We start from the raw sequence: 27,737 nt of genomic DNA on the forward strand, positions 1-27,737 counted from the left end.
TAGAATTATACTTACAGGCTTTCTTCTTCAAATGGAGAACTTTTGCATATTTAATTATAATATTATTTACATTTAGCTGTTTTCATGGTTTCTTTAAACATTTGTAAAAGTAGAAAAGCATGCTTAATTGTGGACTGTGCCTTTGGCATAAATCTGGTGTTCAGGCCATTATTATAATGAAAACACCTACCATCACTTGGTGGCAGCATACCCCAAGTGCAGTTCATTTCATTTATTTAAACAAAAATTTTTTTAAGTTTATTTATTTTGAGAGAGACAGAGAGAGAGCGAGAGCAAGCATACAAGCAAGGGAGGTCCAGAGAGAAGGAGACCGATCCAAAGCAGGCTCCACAGCATCAGCGCAGAGCCTGACACTGGGCTTGAACTCATAAACTGTGAGATCATGACCTAAGCCGAGATCAAGAGTCAGATGTTTAACCGACTGTCCCACCCAGGTGCTCCTATTTACTTTTTAAAGACTTTTACTATTTTTGACAGAGAGAGAGAGAGAGAGAGAGAGAGAGAAAGTGAGCAGGGGAGGGACAGAGGATCCGAAGCAGGCCCTGAGCTGACAGCAGAGAGCTGGATGTGGGGCTTGAACTCATGAACCACAAGATCATGACCTGAGCAGAAGTTGGACGCTTAACCAACTGAGCCACCCAGGTGCCCTGATGTTTTTTTAAAGACTTTTAAAAAGATTTCTTTTTCTCTTTCTTTCTTCCTCTTCCTTTCTTTCTTTCTTTATGAGAGAGAGAAGCGAGCGCATGCGCACACAAGTGAGAGGGTGAGAGGGGCAGAGAGTGAGAGAGAGAGAACCCCATGCTGTCAAAACAGACCTCAATGTGGAGCATCATCTCACAAACTTTAAGATCATGATGTGAGCTAAAATTGACAGACGCTTAACTGACTGAGCCACCCAGCTGTCCCAAGTGCAGTTCCTTTTAAAGAAATACTGTTCCTCAAAAGTTAACTCTAGAGGCGCCAGGTGGCTCAGTCAGTTAAGCGTCCAATTCTTGGTTTCAGCTTAGGTCATGATCTCATGTTTTGAGTTCGAGCTCCATGTTGGGCTCTGTGCTGACAGTGCAGAGCCTGGTTGGGATTCTCTCTCTCCCTCTCTCTGCTCCTCCCCTGTGCTCACACATACACTTTCTCAAAATAAATAAATAAACACACACAAGAAAAGTTAACTAACTCTAGGGGCACCTGGGTGGCCCAGTCCGTTGGGCATCCGATTTTGGCTTAGGTCATGATCTCACAGTTTGTGAGTCTGGGCTCTGCACAGGGGTCTGTGCTGACGACTCAGAGACTGGAGCTGGCTTCAGGTTCTATGTCTCCCTCTCCCTCAAATATAGGTAAAACATTAAAACAAAACAAAACAAAACAAAACAAAACAAAACAAAACAAAAAAACCAATGGGGGCGCCTGGGTAGCTCAGTCAGTTAAGCATCCGACTCAGTTTTGGCTCAGGTCATGATCTCACGGTCTGTGAAATGGAGCCCCGCGTCGGGTTCTGTGCTGACAGTGCGGAGCCTGCTTGGGGTTCTCTCTCCCTCCCTCCCTTATTCTTTCCCCCTTCCCGGCCCACGCTGTCTCTCAAAATAAGTAAATAAACTTAATAAAAATACATACATACATACACACATAAATAAGTTAACTCTAAACCTAAAAAGATCATTAGAGAAAATCTCACTCTTTCACATACTTGTAACTAGCCTTGGCAAGCAACTGATGGATGCGTTCTTTCACGTCTTCGGTGGTCTCTGTACTAGCAATCACCACAGGAATCTCCTCTTCTTCCTGGGGAAGCTTTAGCAGCTGCCGCAGGGTAGACCTCAACTCTGGCAGCATGGCTTCCCACTCCTCCTCTGGGTCCAGCACTGTAGCTGAATGAGAAAGTCTCACTTAGACTCTTGGAGTTTCTGATGGCAGGGAACAGGATGTCTAGGGTGAGGATTCCTACACAGTAACTACTTACAAGCAGCTGCAGTTCGCCTCTGGGCCCTCATCTCTTGTAATTTCTGGGTTTCCTTCTGCAGTGGTCCAGCAAGGTCAGTGTCACTAAGCTACCAAGGTAAATGAATATCAGGGTCATTAAGTCACATAATTTCATTCCTGTTTCCATTTATTCTTTCTCTTTTGGGTAGATCAAGCCTACTTACCTTGCAGGAAAAGGGATTATTGGCAAGAAAACTGGCCAGCAGCTGAATGGCATTTTTACATACTAGCACTGACTTGTCTGCCAGACGTCCCACTGCTAGGGCCACCACTGCTTGGAAACGTGTCAAGGGGAGAGCCTATGTGGGGTAGGAAGAGAAGAATGAGCTCGCGTACCACATCATCCATTCTGTTCATCATACTCAAAATGTTCTTGAAGTACACTGTATGTGAGCTACCTACTCACTCTAAAGAAACTTTTCTATGGGATATAAAATAGTTACTCTTTGTCGTGGTTAAGACACGGTATAGTCCTTAAACGGAGCCAGGCATCCTTGTCCTTGGTAGAGGAAGACCTTTATTACCAATAGTAAGAATGTGAATTCTAGACTCTTCTGTGGGACACGGGATTCCTCTTTTCTCCAGCCTGTCTACAGAATACTGTTATGTCTTTATCATGCAGAAGACTATTCACCTTCTGCTGGACGACTCGGGTAAAGAGCTGCAAAACACGGCTCCGCACAAAGGAGTTGACGTCGTGGCCATGGGCTTGCAAGGTGTCCAAGAACTGGTCTCTGGTGTCTCGGGCTGCTTCCTCCAGTTGATCACCATTCAGAACCTGCAGGACCATCTCCGCCATAGCTGCCAGCACAGCATTACGCATCATGTAACTCTACGGGAGAAGTGGTCTGGTCTGAGGCTCCTCACTCCAATGCTAACTCTCCCTTCCCCAAACTCTTGGGCCTGTCCAGGCACAAAGAAGGGGTGAGGCCTTAAGTTAAGGGTAAGGTTGCTTCACTCTGACTTTTTTTGGTCAGTTGCCTGGGTATCCACTCCTGAGATCAATGGAAGGGGCCTTGTCTGCTTGAGAATATAGGGACAAAATAAACTAGAACCCCAATTTTTTCCCCATAAGGCTCATCACATCTGTACACGTTTAAAAAGCGTTAATTTCTACCTTTCATCTGAAGCTTCAAAGCCTTTGATCCATCCTAATAAAACACCCCCTTCCCTCCCACTCCTTCTTGCATTTTACTGACAAAAGAATGAAACACAGAGAAGTACAAGTCAGCCCTAGGGTGCCATGCAAGTCCACTGCAGAATGTGAGGAACAGGGGTTGGGGTTTTTGCCAGGCCAAGAGCTAGAGAATGGAGTCTTGCACAAGAAGTCATAATACACTAGATGACCTAGGACCTCTTTGTCCTTGACATTGACCCGGGATGCCCTGCATCAGTGCAGGAGGCTGCCAGGCAGAAAGAATTGAGAGTGGCACTGTTCAGAGAGTGCAGGCAAGCTCTATGGTAGGAAGAATGGAAGGAGCTTCATCCTGATGAATGGAAGGGACTCAGAACAATGGCCGAGTGACTCTCACTAGACCTAAGGCATGGAATTGCCATCCCCTTACCAGGTGTGGATAAAACCGGTTGATACTGAAATGGAGATTAACAAATAGCTCTTTAGTCAATAAACTCTATCTGCTTCTCTGTAGGAAGAAACTGCTACCAAGTTATGCTTAGACACCTTGACTTCACGGGAAAGCCATCTTCTTGTTATAAGAAACAGCCTTAAAATTCCCAGAAGAACCTGAGATTCCCAGGGGACCACCTACCTCTCCATCCAGATGATCCAGCAAAATGCACATGCTGGACATCAAGATGGCTGGGATGTGTTCTGCTAGTTCTGTCAGAAAGGCCGCAAAGCCCTTTGCCCCTGAGGGGTCCCGACTCAGCTCCTGGGGACACTTCTGTCCAATCTCTCTGTGCAGGAAAGAAAGCACAGCCACAGCAAGATAATTCAGTTCCCAGTAAGGGAAGTCAGGTATCTAAAATCTAAAGAAACCTAGTATGTACAGAGGTGTATTTTTAATCTTTCTTTTATCTTCCCCCTGAGGGAGATGAGAATCAGAAACTTAGACAAGAGTCACCTTACAATCTCTCCCACGATGCTCTTCATTCCATAATCAGTTGCCCACAGACTCACAGCCGCCACCAGTACCGGTGCCAGGTGTTCAAAGTGCTGCAGCATCTGGATGATCTTCACAGTGGCACCTGTGGAAATACTACATGTGAGAAATTATGGGCAAAATGGAAACCGCGGGGCAAGGCAGAGGGCTAACTTACTGAGCATATGATTATAACGTGTTAAGGCGACACCAAGCAGGCGTGTTATAGCTTCCCGGGTGGGGCGGTTCTTCTGGTGACTAATGGTGGGGTTCTCCAGGAGGCGGTAGCAGCAGCCAGTAACCAAACTGAGAAAAGGAGGGAGGGAGATGATGAAGTCAGCTGTGTGGATTCATCTATACTGGGGCCCTGCCGCTTTCATTCTCCTTCTCCTGCCCCAAAGTCAGGGTCTTCTAGCTTTCTTCACTCTTTTGATCACCGTCTACACCAAGGTTCTTTGCTTTGCCGACTCTAGATAGGTGCTCTGTCCTTCAAGATTACCAACCTTCAACCAGTTATACTTATACAGAACCCAAATAGATGATAAAGGGTAGGAGAAAGTGACCAATGACTTCCCATGGTTAAACATCATGGTTAATTCAGTTCTCATCTTGGTTGACCTTTTAGCTGCACTGGATGCAGCTGACCACATTTCTCTTGGAAACATACTTCATGTGGCTTCCCAGATGCCAGACTCCCTTCCCCAGAGTACAGTAAGGATTTCTGCTCTCCTCTAGCTATGCTTACTGATTTGGTAATCTCATTCAGACTTGGGGCATAAATACCATTTATATAAATACACTGACTGCCCAAATGGGTACCCTATCTCAGACCTCCCTCTCGTGCTCCAGACTTGCACATTCAACATCGGAATCAGACAACATTGCTTAGATGTCTGATACGGACCTCAATCTTTGTATCCTCTCTTTGTATTCAAACTTTGAACTCTCTCTTTTTTTTAAGCATTTTAAAAAATGTTTATTTATTTGAGAGAAGAAAGAGAGAGAAAGAGGAAGCAGGGAAAGGGCAGAGAGAGAGAGAGAGAGAGAGCGCACAGGGGAGGGGCAGAGAGAGAGAGAGAGAGAAATTGCAAGCAAGCTCCGTGCTGCCAGTGCAGAGCCCAATGTGGAGCTTGAACTCACGAACCGTGAGGTCATGATCTGAGCCGAAATCAAGAGTCGGCTGCTTAGCTCCCTGAGCCAACCGAGCATCCACCCCCACCTCTTTTTATGTTTATTCTGAAAGCTCAGGTCAAAACCCTGAGTGAGTCATCCTTGACTGAACTTTCCCTCAAACTTCATACACCTCTATCAGCTATCCTGTAAGCTCTACCTTAGGGAAAAAAGTACAGAGTCCATCCACTTCTCCCCATATCCACTGCCACTCTTGGGTCTAAGCTACCATCATCTCTTGCCCAAGTTACTGCAACAGCCTCCTAACTGGTCTCCTGCTTTCTTCCTTTCCTTTCATAGTCTGTTTCAACACAACAGCCAGGATGATCCTGTTAAAGCCCTAGTCAGACCACGTCACTGCCCTGCTCAGAACCCTTGAGTGGCCCCATCTCACTCTGAGAAAATGCCAAAGTCACCATGCTGGCCAAGGATCTGCAGTTGGCTCCCCACTGCTTCTGGGATTTCACAGCCTATCCCTTTCACCCGCTCAGCCGCCGTGTCTCTCGCCTCACTGCTACCACCTGTACATGCCAGATATATGCCTTCCTCAGGGTTTTTGTACCTGCTGTTCCGTTCCTCACCCTTGTTATTCCTCCATATTCCTGTGCCTCATACGGCCTCCTCTGGGTTTTTGCCCAAATGTCACCACCTCAAAAAGGCCTTGCTAGAACAGCTGATTTAAGATCACAACTCTCGGGGCATCTGAGTGGCTCAGTTGAGCATCCAACTTCAGCTCAGGTCATGATCTCATGGCTTGTGAGTTCGAGCCCTACATTGAACTCTGTGCTGACAGTTGAGCCTGGAGCCTGCTTCAGATTCTGTCTCTCCCTCTCTCTCTCTGTCCCTCCCCTGCATGCTCTGTTTCTTTCTCAAAGAAATCACAACTCTCTTCCATCAAACTCCCCATCCCCTCCTCTATTGTTCTCCACAATCATAAACTATAAAACAAACCATGTATTTTACTTACTTTAAAAATCATCTTCTGCTCTATAATATAAACTCTAAGAGGGCAGAAACTTATGTTTCTAGTGCCTGCAATAATACCAGCCATGCAGCCAGGAGATTCTCAATAAATACTATGTCATGAATGAGCAAATGGGCATTAAAGATAAGAAACTCATGGCAGTTTCTAACATTTGTTATCTACTTACTAATAATTCTATCTTATGAGTATACTTCTATGTCTTCCATACAGAAGTGAGGCATGAAATGAAGTATTCAGAAAGAAGACATATCTAGCAACAGAGCCCTCGTTCCTCACAGTTCACTATGACCATCTTAACCACCAACCTGACAAATTCCTCTTCAATTATTGAGTGGTTCCACAGGTGACGAATGTCCAGCTGGAGCAGCTGCGTTAGAAGCTGAAGAATTGGTTGCCTCTCTTCTTCCCAGTCAAAGCCGTGGGCGGCCTTGGCCCGGGCTTTCTTCCCCTAAAAAAGGATCATGCATACATTTAGGGAAAAATAAGGAAGACAAAGTGGGTCAAAATCTGCTAGTCTGAGTGCCCAAACTGTCCAGTATTGAGATAAGGTAGAAGCTAACACAGCAGATGTATTACAAATTGTAAAATATAAAAGAGCTCCTTGTCAGGGCAGGATATGCTGTGATATTTTTGAGTACTTCCTCATAAATCTTAAAAAAGGACAGACAGGATTCCCAGAATTGTTGGATTCTCTTCTTTCCCATTGACCCCCTGATCTCTCCAGGCCCCATGTGGAGTGAGCCAGGAACTCCAATTACCTTCCCAAGGTCCAGGTCCATGAGGCTTGTCTGGCTGCTCATGGTCTCAAAGGATTCCACGAGGCGTATCAGAGCATAGCAGTTCATTTTGAGGGCATTTAGGTGGGCGCTCCTATCTGACACACTCAGAGCTGCATCATCCAGGACAGTGGGAAGTTCCTGGGAATGACGGGATACCACTGCAAAGGGCAAAGTCCGGAGTCGGCTTTGTTCACTTTCCTCATCTACTCTGGCTTCCAAACACCCAGCTCGGCAGCCATCAGATTACCAAAGATCTGTGTTTCATCTCTCAGTGGCCACAACACAAGCCAAGTCCTTTGGGACCCCTGACCCTGAAACGCTGAACACGCCCTGTCCCCACTCTCTCGGGCCAGCTACCCCAGTTTCTCCTTGGCAACTGGAAGAACTACCTCTATTAAAGAGAGGCAGTTCAAAAGTAGGAAATATTTCTTGTTGGTCTGCCCTTACAGCGAACACACACAACTCTGTATTGTCCACCAAGATTACAGACCTTAATAGGTCAAAGGTCCCCAGGCTTAGCCAAACCAACTGAATCACCACAGCCTTGATATCATCACGTGGCTGATAAAATGTAGGAAACAGTAAACAAACAAACAACAACAAACACCTTCCATCCCCTACCCCCTGACCCATAAACACCTTTCATCAGGAATTCCAGAGTATCTTCCTTGAGGCCAGGATCTATACTTCGAAAGTGACTATGAGGGAAAGAAAGTGTGGGGGGTGAGATAGGAAACTGCAGAGCCCATTCTAGATCAGATCAAACCTGAAGAATCTAAGACTTAAACACATCTGTGAAATTGCTCAACTGGTGTGAAGTTGGGGGTCAATGCTCATTAGCAGAATTATTAGCACCCGAACCTTTATCAGTGAACCTATAATTTGGAATTTCAGGACTAACATGCAACGTTAAGGTAAACAGCCACTAGTTCTTACGGCACCAGCCAGATGCGTTCTACTTACTGTAGAATGCTGTAGACAGTATCAAAGTGCTCCAGCATTGCCAGGGGCCCCTGAGCTCGGAAGGCAGCCTGAAATGCTACAAAGATGAAAGAAACGAATCAACACAGAGGGGAGATGCCTTGTTGGTAAATTCCATTCATGGCAGAAAATCCAGTTAATCACTTTTACTGCTTGAATACCAAAAAGAGACAGTTCATTTCAATGTAACCTATTATGGTTTTTTTAATTGTGAAATGACAAAAAGTGGCAAAAACAATACAGAGTTCTTGTACTTTTCACTCTGATGATGTTAACATCTTCTATAACCACAGTACAAGAGTTTATAAGAAATCAACATGAACTCAATGCTATTAATGAATCTACAGACGTTATCTGAATTGTTAGTTCTTCTATTTATGTCCTTTTTCTGGTCCAGGATCCAATCCAGGATCCCACAATGCATTCAGTTGTCATGTCTCCTTAGTCTCCTCCCATCTTTGTCTTTCACAATCTTGACACTTTTGAAGTATACTATTCAGTTATTCTGTACAATGTCCCTCAGTCTGGGTTTGTTTGCTATTTTCTCATGATCAGATTGAGGTTATGTATTTTTGGCAGAATGACCACAGAAGGGAGCCTCCTTTCAAAGCATCACACCAGGTACATGGTATCAATGTCTTATTACTATGTTAACCTTGATTACCTGCTAGTGTTCGCCACCTATCTCCTCTGTAAAGTTACTATTTTCCTCTTTTGCAGCAAATAAGTATCTTGTTAGGGAGATACTTTGAAATTGTACAAATATCTTGTTTCTCCTCACATTTTGCCCACGAATCTGTCCATGATTCTTGCCTGCCACAGTTATTACTGAGGTGTTAGTAAACACTTTGACTTTTCTTTTTTCTTTCTTTCTTTTTAAAAAGATTTTAAAGTAATTTCTATACCCAACATGGGGCTCGAATTTACAACCGAGATCAAGAGTTGTATGCCCTGCCGACTGAGCCAGCCAGGTGCCCCTATATGGTGATTTTTCTATCTCCATCATTCCTTCTACACTTATAATGGGAATGCCACTCTAAGGATGAGCTGTCCTTTTCCCTCTGGTTATTTATTCAAATTGGAATAGACTCAGGGTTATTTCCTTTATTCTGTTTTAATGCATTCCTACTACTATTTATTTTGTTGCTTAAATGATCCCATGCTTGACCACTGGGAGGTCCTTCAACTTGGCCTGCCTGCAGTCCTTTCAACGTGGTCCCTTCACTTTTGCTCTCTTACTTTCTGGTATAAGATGTTCCAGGCTCATCTTGTACTTTCCCTGGCCCAGTTCTGCAATCAACCATTCTCAACAGAGTCCTCATTTCTTTTGTGGAAGTATGGCATGTAGAAACCAAGTTCTAGGCACTAGTTAGGCCTACTGCTATTGCACTGTATCATTGTTTTTAGGTCCTCTCAGTAGAGAATAGCAGGACATGTACGTGTATATACACACATACCTGTCATATATGTTTTGATCTGTTTATATATTAAAAATATGAGTTAATTTACATATTTTACTTAACCCTAGTATACACATAAAGCAGTTTCAGAATTGCTAACCCATATTCCTATAAAAAATATTTTACTAACTCAGCTTACAATAATTGTGTAAAGTTCTTTCTTCTAGAGTATATACACAATTACATTTTTTTTTTTTTTAATTTGAGAGACAGTGAGCGAGCCCAAGTGGGGGAGAGAGGGAATTTTAAGATTCAATAAAAATAAACATTCAAAGTATAATTTAAAAAAAAGAATGAGACACAAAGCACAAGCTCTTTTGTAATCCTTCTTCCCTATCAACAAACCTCTCTGCCAACATCTTCCCATTTTTTGCTGGAGTCTCAAGAGAAAAGCTAACCTGTCCCACTGCCCCAAAGATGTATCTCCTCTTTTTCACCTTTGGTTTTATCCTGTCCAGGAACTGCTCTTATTCTGCCAGCATGCTCAGGCCTCCCTTCTTTATATATTTATTTATTAAAAACTTTTTAAAAATGTTTATTTATTTACTTTTGAGACACACACACAGAACCTGAAGCAGGCTCCAGGCTCTGAACTGTCAGTGCAGAGCCCAACATAGGGCCTGAACTCACAAACCATGAGATCATGACCTGAGCCGAAGTCAGACGCTTAACCTGACTGAGCCACTGAGGAGTCCCTTTATATTTTTATGTTCTAAAGTTTAATTTATTTTGAGAGAAAGAGAGCACGAATGGGGGAGGGGCAGAGAAAGAGGGAGACAGGGAATCCCAAGCAGGCTCTGCACCGCCACCGTAGAGCCCGACACAGGGCTCCAACCCACCAACCAAACCCTGAGATCACAACCTGAGCCAAAATCAAGTCAAACACTCAACTGACTGAACCACACAGGTGCCCCAGGACTCCCTTCTTTAAAACAAAACAAAAACACTCAATGCCTTTCATTTGACTTTGCTATCATATCCCTTTTAAGATTTATTTATTTTTGAGAGAGAAAGACAGAGTCGCAAGTGGCGGAGGGGCAGACAGAGGGGGAGGCACAGAATCAGAAGCAGGCTCCAGGCTCCAAGCTGTCAGCACAGAGCCTGACTCAGAGCTCGAACTCACGAAGCATGAGATCATGACCTGAGCTGAAGTCGGATGACTGAGCTACCTAGGGGCACGTGGATATCCCTTTTAAATCGTGTCTCCTCTTTTAGAAGACATCCGGATGGCCAACAGGCACATGAAAAGATGTTCAACGTCGCTCCTTATCAGGGAAATACAAATCAAAACCACACTCAGATATCACCTCACGCCAGTCAGAGTGGCCAAAATGAAGAAATCAGGAAACTATAGATGCTGGAGAGGATGTGGAGAAACGGGAACCCTCTTGCACTGTTGGTAGGAATGCAAATTGGTGCAGCCACTCTGGAAAACAGTGTGGAGGTTCCTCAGAAAATTAAAAATAGACCTACCCTATGATGCAGCAATAGCACTGCTAGGAATTTACCCAAGGGATACAGGAGTACTGATGCATAGGGGCACTTGTACCCCAATGTTTATAGCAGCACTCTCAACAATAGCCAAATTATGGAAAGAGCCTAAATGTCCATCAACTGATGAATGGATAAAGAAATTGTGGTTTATATACACAATGGAATACTACGTGGCAATGAGAAAAAATGAAATATGGCCTTTTGTAGCAACGTGGATGGAACTGGAGAGTGTGATGCTAAGTGAAATAAGCCATACAGAGAAAGACAGATACCATATGGTTTCACTCTTATGTGGATCCTGAGAAACGTAACAGAAACCCATGGGGGAGGGGAAGGAAAAAAAAAAAAAAAAAAAGAGGTTAGAGTGGGAGAGAGCCAAAGCATAAGAGACTGTTAAAAACTGAGAACAAACTGAGGGTTGATGGGGGGTGGGAGGTAGGGTAGGGTGGGTGATGGGTATTGAGGAGGGCACCTTTTGGGATGAGCACTGGGTGTTGTATGGAAACCAATTTGACAGTAAATTTCATATATTAAAAAAATAAATTAATTAATTAAAAAAAAAATAAGCAAAAGATTTGAACCAGATACTTTACCAAAGACAACATAAATGTAGCAAATAGCAGATGAAAAGATGTTCAATGTTACACAATTTTGGTGAAATGCAAATTAAAATAATAAAACATTATAAAAAAAATAAAATAAAATAAATTGTGTCTCCTTTTTCAATTTCCTGATCTGTTTGTGGGATTTATCAACCTAACAACTATTCTCTCAAATATTACCAACTACCTATTTTTTTTTTATTACAACTAATGATTTTCTTGGTCCATATATCTGTTTAATTCTTTGAAGCATTACCTACTGATCTAGTCTAGAATCAGACTGCTAATTTAGGTTTATATTCGGCTTGAACATTTACCAGGCCAAGCTACTTAGCTTACTAAGTCTGTTTCCTCTTCTCTAAGTGAGGAATAATACAAGATTGCACATCATAGGGCTTTTCAGAATTTTTTGGTAAAGGTTAAGTAGAAATAATCCTGTGAAGCAGTCAGAATAATACTTAGCACACAGTGTAACTCAGTATATGTAATTTATTTATCACTCTCTTTTTTTAAAGTTTATTTATTTATTTTTTGAGAGAGAGAGAGAGAGAGAGAGAGAGCAAGCAGGGAAGAGGCAGAGAGAGAGGGAGACACAGAGGGAGAGAGAGAATCCCAAGCAGTCTCTGTGCTACAGCACAGAGCCTGATGCAGGGCTCAATCCCATGAACTGTGAGATCGTGACCTGAGCCAAAATCAAGAGTCAGACGCTTTAACCGAATGAGCCACCCAGGCGCTCCAGCTATTTACCACTCTTACAAACTTCCTTCTGTAATCTGGAAAATATAGAAAAATGGAAAAGAGAAATACACAGCAATTAACATCTGGCTAAGTTTTTTCCATCTCTTTCCTATGCTTAGTATTTCTGCTGTTGAGGTCATATCACATACTCACTTCTCTGCTTTTTAAAACTTCTCTCTTTCTCTGTTCTGCTTTTTAAAACTTAATATTATGGGGTGCCTGGGTGGCTCAGGCAGTTGAGCATCCGACTCTTGATTTTGGTTCAGGTCATGATCCCAGGGTTGTGGGATTGAGCCCTGCATTGGGCTCTTGTGCTGAGCATGGAGCCTGCTTGGGATTCTCTCTCTCTCTGCTTGTCCCCCACTCACTCTCTCCAAATAAATAAATAAAACTTAATTTTACAATAAGCATATTATAAAACCTTTGTAAATAATTTTAATGGTCACATAATAGTCCATCATATATATATATATCTTAATTAACTTACTATTCCTCTATCTTTAGACATTATATCTTTTTTTTTTTAATTTATTTTTCTAATGTTTATTTTTTGAGACAGAGAGAGACAGAGTGTGAGCTGGGGAGGGTAGAGAAAGAGGGAGGCACAGAATCAAAGCAGGTTCCAGGCTCTAAGCTGTCAGCACAGAGCCCGACATGGGGCTCAAACTCATGAGCATTGAGATCATGACCTGAGCTGAAGTCGGATGCTTAATCGACTGAGCCACCCAGGTGTCCCTCTCTTCTTTATAATGTAGGCTTCATGTCCAATGTGGGGCTTGAACTCAGGACCCTGAGATCAAGAGTAGCATTCTCTACTGAGTCAGCCAGGTGCCCCTATTGTTAGACAATATGATATTTCTAATTTTTTCCACTAAAATTCACATTTACTCCCTTGGCAAATCTGGATTAAATTCAACTGCCTGCTTACTTCATTCATGTAATCATACAAATAAAAATGGCTTGACAAAAATATACAGTCATGCTAACTATTCTCACTTTAAACTTATGACCATTAATCTCAAGTGGGCCCTTAGTATTTCTTGGTAAGCCTGTTACAAATTCCCAGGCCTCCTCACCTTCTTCTAGGCAATTATTTCACACCTTTCCTCTGCTCATAAGATCAAGGCCTTCTTCCCCAATTCCTTCTCAGTTAAAGGCTTCACTTCCTATCTCACTGAGCAAATAGAATCACACAGAAGAGGGGCACCTGGGTGGCTCAGTTGGTTAAACAGCCAACTTTGGCTCAGGTCATGATCATGCAGTCTGTGGGTTTAAGCCCCATGTCGAGCTCTGTGTTGACAGCTCGGAGCCTGGAGCTGGCTTCAGATTCTGTTTCTCCCTCTCTCTGCCCCTCCCCTACTCTCTCAAAAATAAACACTAAGAAGCACACAGAAGAGAACTTCCAGCTGCCCCAAGATCTGTATTTCCCCTCACTACCTGCATCTGTGCCCAGCTACTCTTTTCTTTTGCTACTGCAGATAAACTGTCCCACCCTCTAGTAAAACCATCTCCTCCCTCTGTGCACCAGACTACACACTCTCTTACCTACTAAAGATACTGCTCCAACAATCTGTCCCCTCTCCCTCTTGCATCATCAACCTAACCTTCTCTGATAGCTTCCATTCAGTACATACACATGTAATGCTACCCATCTTATAAAAAATCCTCCCAGGGAGCCTGGGTGGCTCAGTCAGTTAAGTCTCTGACTCTTGATTTTGGCTCAGGCCATGATCTCAGTTTGTGGAATCCAGTCCCATGATGGACTCTGTGCTGACAGCATGGAGCCTGCTTGGGATTATCTCTCTCTCCTTCTCTCTGCCCTTCCCCTGCTCTTCCTCTCTCTCTCAAAATAAAAAAACAAAAAATCCTCCCTCAACTCTACCTCCTCCTCCATCATCACCTCATTTCTCTGTTACTCATGAAAGCAAAACAATCAGAAAGTTATCTAAACTCTGTCTTCCCATTTTCTCATAAACCCACCTATTTCAATTAGCCTTTTGCCCCCACCACTCCTCTGAAACTGCTTTCCCCAATCACCACATTGTGAAGTCCAGTAATTAATTTGCAGTTGAGCTCTCCACTTCTTTTTGAAACATCTCTTAATTTAGCCTCCATTTAGTGCCTTTGTTCACTTTCTGCCTCAATGACTGGTCCTCAGTTTCTCCTACTGGTTCTTTCTCATCTTTCCAGCCTCTAAATACTGGGCTGTCTCAGCTCTTACATCTCTAAACTGCTTTTTGTCTCCATCTACACTCAAATTTCATGGCTTTAAATGGCCTTCTACATGCTGAACATTAAACCCCAAACATATAGCTGTAGCGGGCACCTCTCCCCGAAACTCCACAATTCTACAACCAACAGCCCAAAGCTGCTCCTCTCATAAGTTACCCCATCTCAGTAAATGGTACTTCCATTTTTCTAGTTACTCAGATCCAAAAACCTTGTAATCATCCTAGATTCTTCTTTCTCTAACCCTGTAAATCCCAGCCAATCCATCAACAATCCTGGTGGCTCTACTTTTAACATCTATTCAGAACCTGGGGTGCCTAGGTGGGTCAGTTGTTGAGTGTCCGACTTCGGCTCAGGTCATGATTCATAGCCCTTGAATTTGAGCTCCGCATTGGGCTCACTGCTGTTAGCATGGACCCTGCGTCAGATCCTCTGTCCCCGCCTCTCTCTGACCCTCCCCCGCTTGCACTCTCTCTTTCAAAAATAAATAAAAAATATTAAAAGGCAAAAACATCTATTCAGAACCTAACTTTTTATGAATACCTCTACTGTTATCACCCCAGGCAAGGCAAGCTACCTGGTACTACTGTATTACCCTCTCAATGAGTCTCCTGCTTCTTCCCTTGCCCCTCACTCTATTCAACACAATAGTGATACTTTTATTTTTTTTTTTAATTTTTTTTTTAACGTTTATTTATTTTTGAGACAGAGAGAGACAGAGCATGAACGGGGGAGGGGCAGAGAGAGAGGGAGACACAGAATCGGAAGCAGGCTCCAGGCTCTGAGCCATCAGCCCAGAGCCCGACGCAGGGCTCGAACTCGCGGACCGCGAGATCGTGACCTGAGCCGAAGTCGGACGCTTAACCGACTGAGCCACCCAGGCGCCCCAATAGTGATACTTTTAAAATGTCAGACTGTGCCATTCCTGTGTTCACACTGAATCTAAATCTTTATTATGACCTACAAGACTCCAGATTAGTGCTTCTCCAACTTAAATGTGCATCTGAATTACCTAAGGATATTCTTAAAAAACGGATCTTCTGATTCAATAGTTCTGGGATGGGTCTTTATCTTGGATTTCATTTTTTTTTTTTTTTTTTTTTTTGATTTCTGATAAATTCCTAAATCATGATTCTAATTTGCTGGTCTGAAGGCCACAGTGTAAGGAGCAAGACTCTAGAATAACCTGCACCACTTCTCATCTGACATCTTTCCCTAGCTTACTCTACTCCAACCATATTGGCATTTTCCCACCTCCGAGCCTTGGCACTGGCTTTTCTCTCTGCTTAGAAGGCCTATGAGAACTATCTGCATAGTTTACTTCTTCACTTTTAAGGCCTCTGCTCAAATGTCACTGATCAGCAAGGCTTCACTGATCATCCAACATAAAATGCAGTTCCTACCCTGCCACACCGTATTTTGTTTATCTTGTTTACTTTTCTCCCTGGCACTTATAGCCATTTGACATAGTCCTTATTTATTTATTCCTTGTTGAGAACTTTGAGAGAAAGAACTTTGTCAACTTGTCTGTTTTGTTTACTGTTGTGTCCCCAGGACCCAGAACAGTGTCTGACAGTGTATCGTCAGTAAATACTTATTGAACAAAGTAATGATTTGATCTTATAGAACTTATAGTTAGGGTTCTAAACACCAAAAGCAATGCAATTATTATAAAAAGAACTCTTAAAGTGAGTAATTATTCATTTAAAAAATGATGCATTATAATAACTGAAGAACAATTTACTACACTGTGCAGCCTGTGCAATTGGTGACGCATATATCAACACTATATGGAGAGAATAGTCTATCTCCACCATAGTGGATTCTGTTGACTTGCCAGCTACTGGTTGACCTCCACACTCTGCATTCTTTGCTTACCAAATGGTGATATGTCTGGGTTTAGGGAGGCTCCTAGATAATAATCTTTATCAATTTAGACAATCTGGGTAAATCTGTAGCCCTTATCAGTAATTAGTTCAGGGAAATAGGCAAAATCAATTCTGGCTAGGTCTGTTGGGAGGCTTCTGGTAAAGTTTTAAAAAAAGAAAGAAGTATAAGATAAAAAAAAAATCACCTTTACTACTTCTGTACATAAGAGCAAGGAGCTGGCATCTAGCAACCATCATGGCCAAGAGGAGACAAGCTGGAGTTAAATTATCAAGCTGCTGCATTAACCAACCCTTCTTGTTATAGACGATAGTAAATGAAGTAGGCTATTATCCCTATCTTAACAGATGAGGAAACAGGTACAGACAGAATAAGTAACTTGTCTAAGGTGAGAGCGGTAGAGCCAGGATTCAAATTCAGATAGCTTGGCTCCAGAATCTTAATCTCTACTCTATGTACCTCTCTAAAACAACCTGAAAGACCACTTCCAAGAAGCATAGTGACATTACAAGGTCTTAGTGATAATGTATAAATTGCCTTGTTCATCTGTAGGTTTCAACGGATAACTGTATTGTGCATATACTGTTCAGTGTTGTAGGTGTACATATTTTTTTTCCTATTATTGCACACCCTTGGAAACAAGAGATCTAGACTCTAAAAAAGTACTACCTGAAACAGGTCAGGTCAAGTCCCATACATTCTGAGAAAGCTACCTTTTCCTGTAACTTTTAAATCCATCAGAACTTAGTTTTGGCACATGGTAAGAGGTAAAGATCTAAAATAAGTTTTTCTCCAAAGAGTAGCTGCATACACCAAGACTGTTTTTTGAATGATTGAGAAAAGGAGGTCAATGTGGATACTCTTCATGTAATACATCCCAAGCAATGCTAGGAAGAAAACCATGAATAGGAAAGATGGGTTCCTTGCCCTCATGGAGCTTAGCAGTGTAGTGCAAAAGGCCGATAATATAATTACATGGGCGATGGCTGTTTTGAAGGGCCAGGCACAGTAGCCGCTATGAAGTCTTACCTCTAAGCTGTGATGGAAGATGTCGGATGGACAGTACCTCTTGCACTACATACTGATTCACTCCTCCACTTTTCAACAACTCCTCTGGGGCTAAAGGCAGATGGAACTCATACAGCTGGGGACACATCTTTCTCCCACTGGCTCACAGGTCTGGAAACCAAACAGCAAACAGGTCAAGATCTATATCTAAGGACTGTCTTTTTAATCTCGTTCTATTATTCCTCCACCTTCAGATATATGACGCTTATATCAAACTTATACCACGGCGGTAACGTTATCTCAAGAGGATGTGAGGCAACCCTGGACTAGAATCTAAATCTAGTTGTGACTCTGCTATTTGGTTATGTCACTTACACCCCTGAACCTCATCTGCACAACAGAGTTACTAATCTGATTATTTTGCAAAGTTGCTCTGAGGATCAAATGAGTCAAAAGACATGAGAATGTTTAAAGAAATACAAAGTGGCAGGGCACCTGGGTGGCTCAGTCGGTTGAGCGTCGGACTTCGGCTCAGGTCATGATCTGGTGGTTTGTGGGTTCGAGCCCCGCATCGGGCTCTGTGCTGACAGCTCAGAGCCTGGAGCCTGCATCAGATTCTATGTCTCCCTCTCTCTCTCTGCGCCCGCCCCCCCCCCCCCCACGTCACATTCTGTCTCTCTCTCCTTCAAAAATAAACATTAAAAAAAATTAAAAAAAAAATACAAAGTGGCATATCAATGCATTAAGTTAGCATTTCCATTTCAACGGACATTTCCATTTTTACGCACTGAGAGAAGGCCTCACTCAAGGCTAGGGCAGTGGGCCAGCATGGACTAGTGCGTGTCCTGGCTCCAGAATGGGAGAGTATTAACATTTAACATCTGTTTACTCTGTGTCACGTTCTTATTAGGCTATTTGAATATATCATATCTGATCTAGTTCTTCGAATGCCAATCTCATGGAATGCATGATAACACAACCCTATTTACAGATGAGGAAACTGAAGCTAAAAAAAAAAGTTAAGAGATTTGCCCATATTCCGCACGGGTCTGTTAAAACTTACTGTTTCTACATCTTACCGCCAGAATTACGCACTGAAACTCCCTGCCTCTCGTACGTAGCCTAATATCGCGTCATACTGCCCCATCCCCAATCTTCCCAGTCTTGTATTCCCCGCTGCCCATTAACACCACACCTCAGAAAAGAACTTCACCCGCCGCTCCTCCGACTCAGGACGTGGGGCCGAAATGAAGGAAAAAACACGGACTGCACAATACGCACCAATCAGCACCGCAGCACTCAAGCGGGCAGAGAAACCGGCCAATCCCCGGCAGGCGGAGGCAAAAACCCGCCTCTGAGCCAGGCGCCGCGCGGGCAAAGCCACAAAGGTGGAGTTCAAATCTCAACCGCCGTTAGGAGGCCAATCGCGCCACTCTCTGCAGAGACCCGCCAATCACATCTCAGGAGCCTGGAAGCCAGACGCGCCGCCAGGGGCGGGGCAGGGCCTAAATCCCCTGCCCGCCTCCCCTCGTCTCGCGGCTGCCTCATTCTGCCGCCCTTTCTAGCTAGGCGGTGATAGCGCCCTTGGGCTAGTGACCCACTCAGTCACCGCCCCGCCCCCCCCCCCCCCCCCCCCGGGGCAGGAGGCAAGTCCAAGCCGGGAGTTAAAAGGTTTAGGCTCTAATCCATGTTCCGCCATCTCCTCTATGTGACGTCCAGCAGGTCACTTCACTCTCTGCGCCTCAGATTTCCTCCCCAGTAGAAAAGGGATAATAAAAACAGCTACAACACAATACTGCTGTGAGGCACAGAAAAAGAGGTTTTGGGTTCCAGAGTTTGCACCTTCATCTCCCTCACAGTTGAGGGACGCCCCCAGGAAAGGGTGTTTCCTCGAAATTCAGCTTTGGGGCGTCCTGGGCAACGACGAAATGAATCCCTCTGCTCTTCGGACTCTCCAAGACTTCGGCGGGCGAACCGGAAGCACCTGGGCGGGGTGGGAAGGGGGGGAGGGGTTTCAAGGCCTCTGTACACCGGAACTTGGAGGGTGGGGTTTGTGGCTGGGGAAGGAGGAGCCAAGACGGGTCTGGCTGCGGGAGGTACCTCGATGAGACCCAAGATGGCTCCTTCCGTCTAGTGTCCTGTGAGGCTGGCGCGGAAGGTCCCTGTCGGCTCCTCGAAGGTCACGTGTGACCCTACTCTTATGCTTGTGTGGTTGCTGTTGTAGGGAAGAGACGAGAGCAATGGCAGGGAGCCTCTCTTTGGGGGCAGGCAGGGTCCTATGGGGCCGGGCGCCCCTATCCTGCAGAAGCTTCTCTCTGGGTAAGTGGCTGATGTAGAAATTGCCCTGAGAACTGCTTGTCAGTAAGCGGCTCAGACTCATTCCCTTTCTTCCCCGTCCCTAGGTATTCCTGGAATGTTCCACGTAAGGCTCACCCTCCCGCCTCCCAAAGTGGTTGATCGTTGGAACGAGAAGAGGGCTATGTTCGGGGTGTATGACAACATCGGGATCCTGGGTAAGATTCGATTCCGTGGTACAGAATTTCAGAGTAATTTTTTACGTAAGATTATCTTTTTTTTTCCCCCCACCAGTGTACGAATGGTACCATGCTCAGTAATAAGAGCCGACACTTAACGTGCGTATTCTGGTTGTTTTTGACGCTGTTCTGAGTGCACTACATGTATTAATCCTTACAGTAAGGGTTGTTTTTTGTTTTTTCAGTTTACAGGTAAGGAAACTGAAGCACAGAGGGGTTAAGTGATTTTTTCCAATGCTAGTAAATGGCAGTGCCAGAATTTGAACCACAAGCAGTCTGGCTCCAGAGTCTGTGCTCTTGATCGTTTAGGTGCTGTTTGTCTGTAGGCGCAGCTCAGGAAAATGCAACCGCATGCTGAAGGCTTAGCTGGTGGAGGCTGTGTTCGTTGCCTCTTGTCTGGGAACTAACGTGTTCTCTCACATTACACAGGAGACTTTGAAATGCACCCCAAAGAACTGATCAGGGGCCCCAGATGGCTTAGAGGCTGGAAGGGGAATGAATTGCAACGTTGTATCCGAAAGAAGAAAATGGTTGGAAATCGAATGTTCCTTGATGACCTGCACAACCTTAACAAACGCATCAGCTACCTCTACAAACACTTTAACAGACATGGAAAGTACCGGTAGAAGAGAAAGCTGGGAACTGTGGAAGAGACACATCTGTCCCGGGGGGGGGGGAAACAGTACTTTTCCCTTTGGGATTTGTATGCTCTCTAATAAAATGGGGCTTCTTTGGAATCTGTTATCTGCTCTTTATTTTACTCTTACACTTTATTTTACTCTAGATGCTACTTTTATTCATTCAAGTAGACTATGAACTCTGGCTCATCCATCCATAAGTCTTAGGTTTGGACTTCACCACTTGCCCATTGCAGACTAGCTATATTTTTAGCCTTTAAAAAAGAAAAGGGGGTGGGGGCACCTGGGTGGCTCAGCCAGTTAAGTGTCTGACTTCAGCTCAGGTCATTGATCTTGCGGTTCGTGGGTTCCAGCCCTGCATCCAGCTCTGTGCTGACAGCTTGGAGCCTGGAACCTGCTTCGGATTCTGTGTCTCCCTTTCTCTCTGCCCCTCCTTTACTCATGCTCTGTCTCTCTCTGTCTCTCTCTCTCTCTCTCAAAAATAAACAAACATTAAAAAAAAAAAAAAAAAGAAACGGGGCACCTGGGTGGCTCAATTGGTTGAGCCTTGGATTCTTGATTTCTGCTCAGGTCCTGATCTCACAGTTCATGAGATTGAGCCCCTAATGGGGCTCTGCGCTGTCGTCGTGGAGCCTGCTAGAGATTCTCTTGGCCACTCCCCTGCTCTCAAAATAAATAAACTTTAAAAAAAAAAAGAAAAAGGAAATTGATGGCACTTTTTGACATTTAGCTTTTCATGTATTGAAAGTGGTAATTTCTTATTGCTTCATAATGCTGTTATCTTAAATGTATGTTTGAGAACATTTTCACACTGGAATGAAATGTAACAAATAGAATTATTCTTGTTCATTATTTTCATCAAAAATATTGGGTACTTTTTCTAAGTTGAGAAATGCAAGAAAAAATGTAATAGATAACATGATTTCCTAGTTAGGGGATAAAGATATATTCTCACATGTACACTTTAATATGAGGCATTAAGTACCATATGAATGGTTTGCATACTAAGCCTGACTGATCATCAGAATCACCTTGGTAGTTTCACGATTTCAAAAGCCGGGTCCCTGCCCCCAAAGATTTGTGATCTGTAGAGCTGAGCTGAGTCTTGCACATCTACTTTTTTAAAAAATACATTAAAAAAAATACAATGGAAATTTTTTAAATTACTGAAGGGTAATCAGGTAAAGAGTTTTCTCACGGCCTGTTTTTTTTTGTGCTTTGCAGAAGCAACCACTATTTTTTTTTTTTTTTTTTTTTAGTCCTTTGGACATAAACTGTACATGTATAATCATGTATTAACTGTATATCTCCTTTTGAAAAGAGGATTCTATTTATTTTTAGTTTTTATTTTTAATGAAAAGAGGAGTCTATATACACTGTTCTATACCTTGCTTATTCACTTAATACAACCTGGATTGTTTTATATCCTCACATTCTATACCATAATGATTTAACTAGTTCCATTTTGATAGATATTTAGATTGTTTCCAGCCTTTTACTTTTTCAAAGCATGACTCCTAATTTTAGACAATTCTGATTGTAAAATCCCTCAGGTGATTTTCATTAACCATGTTTAGAAACCACTGGTGATAAATGATCTAAATAAGAGATTGTATTTGGTCTAATCAGGAGAGGCTTCCTAGAAGAGGCTGGATTTCAGCAAAGAAATAAGTGGTAGAACATTTCAAGTGGGGAAGAGAAGAGTGATCAGTGGTGCATATGACCCAGCAAATCCACTCCTAAGTATATACCCACCAGAAATGAAAACATGTTCATACAAAAAGTGGTACATAAATGTTCATAGCATTGTTATTCATAATAGCGAAAAAGAAGAAACAAAGCAAATGTCTATCAACTGATACAGAAAATGTGGTATATTCATGCAATGGAATATTATTCAGCCATAAAAAAGAATGAGGTACTGATACATCTAACAACATGAATAAACCGTGAAAACACTTTAATAAACCAAAGAAGGCAGTCATAAAAAGCTTGTATTGTATTCGTATGAAATGTCCAGAATAGGCAAACCTACAGAGACAGAAAGTAGATTAGTTATTGCCAGGGAATGGGATAAGGGATAGGGAATGAGAGATGACTGTTAACAGATACAAGGCTCTTTTAGGGATGGTAAAAATGTTCTGGAATTAGCAGTGATGGTTGCACGACCTTGTGAATACACTAAAAAACAATTGTATGCTATATAAACATATGGTATATGAATTATATCTCAATTTTTAAAATGGTGTAGGAGACGATTTATTTCTAAATTAAGCTTTATTTTTAGAAAATCAAAGTAATGCATGCATGTAGTTAATCAAAAAGAAGGGAAAGTCGTGTGACAAAAAGTCCCCTGCTTCACCTGTCTACCCTCCAAACTAGCTTCCTAGAATGAAAGGCTCTCACTTCTTTGAAATATTTTGGTATTTATTATCATAATTTGAAACAATATGCCCTACTGCTCTTTATGATTTATCAGCTTTAGACTTTATTAGCTTCCTGTTATGAAAGATGAAGATTTAGCCCAGTGATTTAAAATAAAAAACCTGTTAAGCTAGGAACAGGAGGAAATTTCTTTAACTTGGTAAAGATTACATAGTAGAGATCAACCACAAATATTTAATAGACATGCATTCCCTTTAAGATCTGTAATAAGACATAATAAGCTAAATAAGTCAGGAAAAGACAAATATATGATTTTTTTTTTTTACAAATATATGATTTAATTTGTATGTGGAATTTAAGAAACAACAGATGAACATAGGGACAGGGAAGGAAAAATAAGGTAAAAACAGAGAGGGAGGCAAAACATAAGAGACTGTTAAATACAGAGAACAAACTGAGGATTGCTGAAGGGGAGACAGGTGGGAGGATGGGCTAAATGTGTAATGGGCATTAAGGAGGGCACTTGTTGGGATGAGCACTGGGTGTTATATGTAAGTGATGAATTACTGGGTTCTACTCCTGAAACAAATACTATACTGTATGTTAACAAAGTTGAATTTAAATAAACAAATTTTTTAAAAAGAAAAAAAGACTAGTAACAAGACAAGGATGCGTACCATTCCTGTTGCACTTTAACTTAGTATTGAAAGTCCTAGTCAATGTCAAGAAAGAAAGGAAGAAAGAAAGAAAGAAAGGGAAAGAAAGAAAAAAAGAGTGGATATGAGGGTTGAAAGAATAGAGATCAAATTATGATCATTTTTTTAATGTTTATCAAATTGTGATCGTTTACAAATTATATGATTTTCATTGTCTAAAACAGGAATCTTTTAAAAACATATTTAATGTTGATTTATGTATTTTGAGGGAGAGAGAGCATGAGCAGGGGAGGGGCAGAGAGAGAGGAAGAGAGAGAGAATCCCAAGCAGGCTCCACAGTGTCAGTACAGAGCCCAACGTAGAGCTTGAACTCACGGAGTGTGAGATCATGACCTGAGTTGAAGTTGGGTGCTTAACTGACTGAGCCACCCAGGCTCCCCTAAACATTTTATTTTTAAATAATCTCTACTCAGTGTGGGCTTGAACTCATAACCCTGAGATCAAGATTCACATGCTCTACAAACCAAGTCAGCCAGGTGGCTTGGGACTTCAATATAAAAATTTTTGAAGAACAGAATTCAACCCATAACAATAGTCTTTGGTGTCCCCAAGACATTCTTGTGCTTCTGTTGTTAGTTCTTGAAATTCATGATTCCTTATAGCTTCTATAGATTCTCCAGGTGTGATTTTGGAAGAGGAAGCCAGTGGCCTCTATTAGTTATCTTGTCAGGAAACTGGATTTACACTCTGCAATCCTCTCCTTTCTTGTAGCCCTTTCCCCATTCCTCTTCATCATAGTTTTATCAGCATTTTGGCTTAAATCAGTAGACAGTATTTACATTATTAGGACTATGTAAATATTGTTTACTACTTGGTGTACTGGGGGATAACTAGTGTTTCTTATTTAAAAATTCTGTATCTTGGGGCGCTTGGGTGGCTCCGTCGTTTAGGTATCTGAGTGGCTCAGGTCATGATCTCGTGGTTCATGAGTTTGAGCCCCACATGGGGCTCTCTGCTGTGAGCACTTCAGAGCCCGCTTCAGATCCTCCGTTTCCCTCTCTCTCTGTCCCTCCCCCAATTTCTCATTCAAAAATAAATAATCATTTAAAAAAAGAAAAACATTTAAACAATAAAACCTCTATATCTTTATCGAGATACAATTCAACCAATCCAATGGATTTTAGTATATTCACAGAATAGTACATCCATCATCATTTTGGAACATTTTCATCACTACTCCAAAACGAAATCCTATGCCCTTTAACTGTCACCCTCAATTCCCCCTCCCTCCCGGTTCTAGACAACCACAAACCCACCTTCTGCCCCTATACATTCTTGCCTATTCTGGATGTTTCATCTAAATGGAATCATACCAGATTTCATCCTTTGTGACTGGCTTTTTAAATTTAGCATAGTGCTTTCAAGGTTCATCCATGTTGTAACATATATTAGTACTTCATTCCTTTTTATTACTGAATAATATTCCATTGTATGGATATACCACCTCATATTTATCCATTTATCAGTGGGTGGACATCTAGGTTGTTTTTACTTTTTGGTTATTCTTTTTTTTGTTTTGTTTTTTTAAAAGTTTATTTTGCGAGAGAAAGAGAGCACAAATAGGGAGGGGAAGAGAGAGAGGGAGAGAGTCCCAAGCAGGCTCCACACTGTCAGTGTGGATCCTGATGTGGGGCTTGAACTCATGAACTATGAGATCATGACCTGAGCCGAAGTCAAGAGCCAGATGTTTAACCAACTGAGCCATCCAGGTGCCCTGTGGTTACTCTGAAAAATGATGCCATGGACATTTGTGTAACAAGGTTTTGTGTAGACATTTTCATTTCTCTTGGGTATAAACCAAGGAGTGGAGTTGCTGGGTCACTCTATGGTAACTTTATGTTTAACTATTTGAGGAACTGCCAACTCTTTTCCAAATTGGCTGCATTATTTTGTATCTCTACCTGTGGTGTATGAAGGTTTAATTTCTCTACAGACTTGTCACCGTTTGGTATTCTTTGTTTGTTTTTCATTATAGCCATCCTAGTAGGCATAAAGTAGTGTCTCACTGTGGCTTTGATCTGTATTTCCCTGATGGCTAATGATATAGAGCATTTTTCTTGTGCTTTATTGGCCATTTGCATATCTTCTTTTTGAGAAATGTTTATTTAGATCCTCTGTCCATTTTCAAATTTTTAAAATTATAATTGAGTTGGAAGAGTCCTTTATATATCCTAGATACAATTACCATATCAGATATCTGATTTGCAAATATTTTCTTTGATTCTGTGAATTCTTTTCATTGTCTTGATCACGTTCTTTGAAGCACAAAAGTTTCATAATTTGCTGATGCCCTGTTTATTTTTCCTTTTGCGGTTTGTGCTTTTGTTATCATATCTAGGAAATCATTGCTTAATCCAAGGTCATGAAGACATATAGCTATGTTTTCTTTTAAGACTTTTATAGTTTCAGCTCTTACATTTAATTTTTTGATACATTTTGATTTAATGTTTGTGTATGGTGGGAGGTAGCCATCCAAATTCATTCTTTTGCATGTTCACATCCAGTTGTCCAGCAGCATTTGCTGAAGAGACAATGGTCTTGGCACCCTTGTTGAAAATCAATTGACATAAATGTAAAGTAACTTCTATTTCTTATTTAACTTTTTGTTTTTTCTCAAGTTAATTGCCTCTTTTTCTTTTGTATAATTTTCTATGTATCTAGCTCTAATTTTTTTCCATATATCCCATCGGAACTGTTAAATACTTGTTCATATTATTTTTCAATTATTTATTATGTATTTATTTATGTTTATAATTTTTTTAAAGTTTTATTATTTATTTATTTATTTTGAGAGAGACAGAGACAGCTTGAGGGGGGAGGGGCAGAGAGAGGGAGAGAGAATCCCAAGCAGGCTCCACACTGCCAGTTCAGAGCCTGACTCAGGGCTCGAACCCACGAACTGTGAAACCATGACCTGGGCTGAAATCATGAGTCCAACGCTTAACTGACTGAGCCACCCAGGTGCCCCTTATTTATTTATTTTTAAAGTTTTTATTTATTTATTTTGAGAGAAAGAGAGTGTTTATGCACGTGTGCATGAGTTGCGGAAGGGCGGAGGGAGAGGGATAGAGAGAATCCCAAAAAGGCTCCATGCTGTAAGCACAGAACTTGACCAGGGCTGGATCCCATGAAAGCCGAGATCAAGAGTCAGATGCTTAACCTACTGAGCTACCCAGGCACCCCTTATTTTTCAAATATTTAAACATGGCAGATACTTTATCCGTTTTTTTTCTCTGGAGACTTTCCTGCAGTTTTTTTCCATCCTCTTGCTTCAGTCAGGACACATGGCACAGCTTCCATACCCAGGATTTTCTTTAACCAGTTTTGTGTGTGGATCCAGCATTCCATTCCTTATATCTATTGCCTTTCTCTTTCCTGTTTGTCAGAGTGCATCTTGTAGTAGCCTACTTAAATAGAGAGGTAAGAATTTTGATAATGAAAGGAGTCTATATTCTTCTTTTGATATACATTGATCTTTTAAAAAAAATTGATCTTATATTGGTAGTTAGATTGGTATGAAATTCTAGGTTAATGATATTTCTCCAGAATTTTAAAGACACTGCCACATTGTCTTCTATCTTCTAATACTGTATTGAGATGCTATTCTGATTCCTGTTCTTTTCCCCCCTCTTTTTGAATTTTTTTAGCTTCTTCTCTTTTTTCCAAAATATTCCAATTTCATAAAAATGTGTCTTGATATGCTTCTTTTTTCTTTCGTTGTGTTGGGCACATAGCACACTGTTTAATCCAGAGAGACTTGTTCAATTCAGGAAAATTTTCTTTTATTTCTTTTATATCTCTGTCTTATATCCTGTTTTCTCTTTTAGAATTCCTGTTAGTCAGATATTGGACTATTTGGCTTGATTTTCTAACTTTCTTTCTTACTTCCTATCCCTACCTCTGTTGGCTCTTGCTCTTGGAACTTTGTCCCTTATTTGTTTGCAATTTTTGACCACAATTTATATTTTTTGGAACTGTATCTGTGGAAATTCCCCAGGGCCTAGATCAAAGATGAGCTCATCCAGAGAGAATTG

The 27,737-nt window shown here is 41.9% G+C and overlaps 3 protein-coding genes and 1 non-coding gene across 8 annotated transcripts in view; 1 reads left to right on the forward strand and 3 right to left on the reverse strand.

Moving 5' to 3' along the window:
• Nucleotides 1-19,395, reverse strand: part of NCAPD2 (non-SMC condensin I complex subunit D2) — a 31,509-nt gene extending 12,114 nt beyond the window's left edge. For 2 of the 5 annotated variants that reach the window (XR_002084509.2, XM_019464740.2), the window contains exons 1-13: nt 18,626-18,959; nt 17,452-17,601; nt 7,995-8,070; nt 7,671-7,729; nt 7,011-7,189; nt 6,558-6,700; nt 4,276-4,403; nt 4,080-4,203; nt 3,765-3,912; nt 2,630-2,827; nt 2,160-2,294; nt 1,976-2,063; nt 1,703-1,883 (exon numbers count right to left, since the gene is read on the reverse strand). Coding sequence is in view for 4 of the 5 variants with exons in the window: in XM_019464740.2 (XP_019320285.2) it covers nt 1,703-1,883; nt 1,976-2,063; nt 2,160-2,294; nt 2,630-2,827; nt 3,765-3,912; nt 4,080-4,203; nt 4,276-4,403; nt 6,558-6,700; nt 7,011-7,189; nt 7,671-7,729; nt 7,995-8,070; nt 17,452-17,578 (1,586 nt within the window). In the remaining variant the exon portion in view is untranslated. Of the gene's footprint in view, nt 1-1,702; nt 1,884-1,975; nt 2,064-2,159; nt 2,295-2,629; nt 2,828-3,764; nt 3,913-4,079; nt 4,204-4,275; nt 4,404-6,557; nt 6,701-7,010; nt 7,190-7,670; nt 7,730-7,994; nt 8,071-17,451; nt 17,602-18,509; nt 18,524-18,625; nt 18,960-19,272 lie in introns of those variants that run through there. The other 3 variants (XM_019464743.2, XM_019464742.2, XM_019464744.2) reach the window with 3 other exon arrangements.
• GAPDH (glyceraldehyde-3-phosphate dehydrogenase) overlaps nt 1-27,737 on the reverse strand; it is a 57,270-nt gene that overhangs the window by 18,923 nt on the left and 10,610 nt on the right. The gene's annotated exons all lie outside the window — the stretch shown is intronic.
• Nucleotides 7,265-7,593, reverse strand: LOC128775212 (small nucleolar RNA U85). Its single transcript, XR_008419853.1, has one exon. It is a non-coding gene; the product is annotated as a small nucleolar RNA U85 (small nucleolar RNA).
• Nucleotides 19,195-20,701, forward strand: MRPL51 (mitochondrial ribosomal protein L51). Its single transcript, XM_053895451.1, has 4 exons — nt 19,195-19,312; nt 19,655-19,749; nt 19,833-19,943; nt 20,394-20,701. Exons 2-4 carry the CDS (start codon nt 19,671-19,673, stop codon nt 20,588-20,590), a joined length of 387 nt encoding a protein of 128 aa, XP_053751426.1. The 5' UTR covers nt 19,195-19,312; nt 19,655-19,670; the 3' UTR covers nt 20,591-20,701.

This window comes from Panthera pardus, unplaced genomic scaffold (genome assembly GCF_024362965.1).
Source record: "Panthera pardus isolate Hobbes unplaced genomic scaffold, ASM2436296v1 HiC_scaffold_6, whole genome shotgun sequence".
NCBI lineage: Eukaryota > Metazoa > Chordata > Mammalia > Carnivora > Felidae > Panthera > Panthera pardus.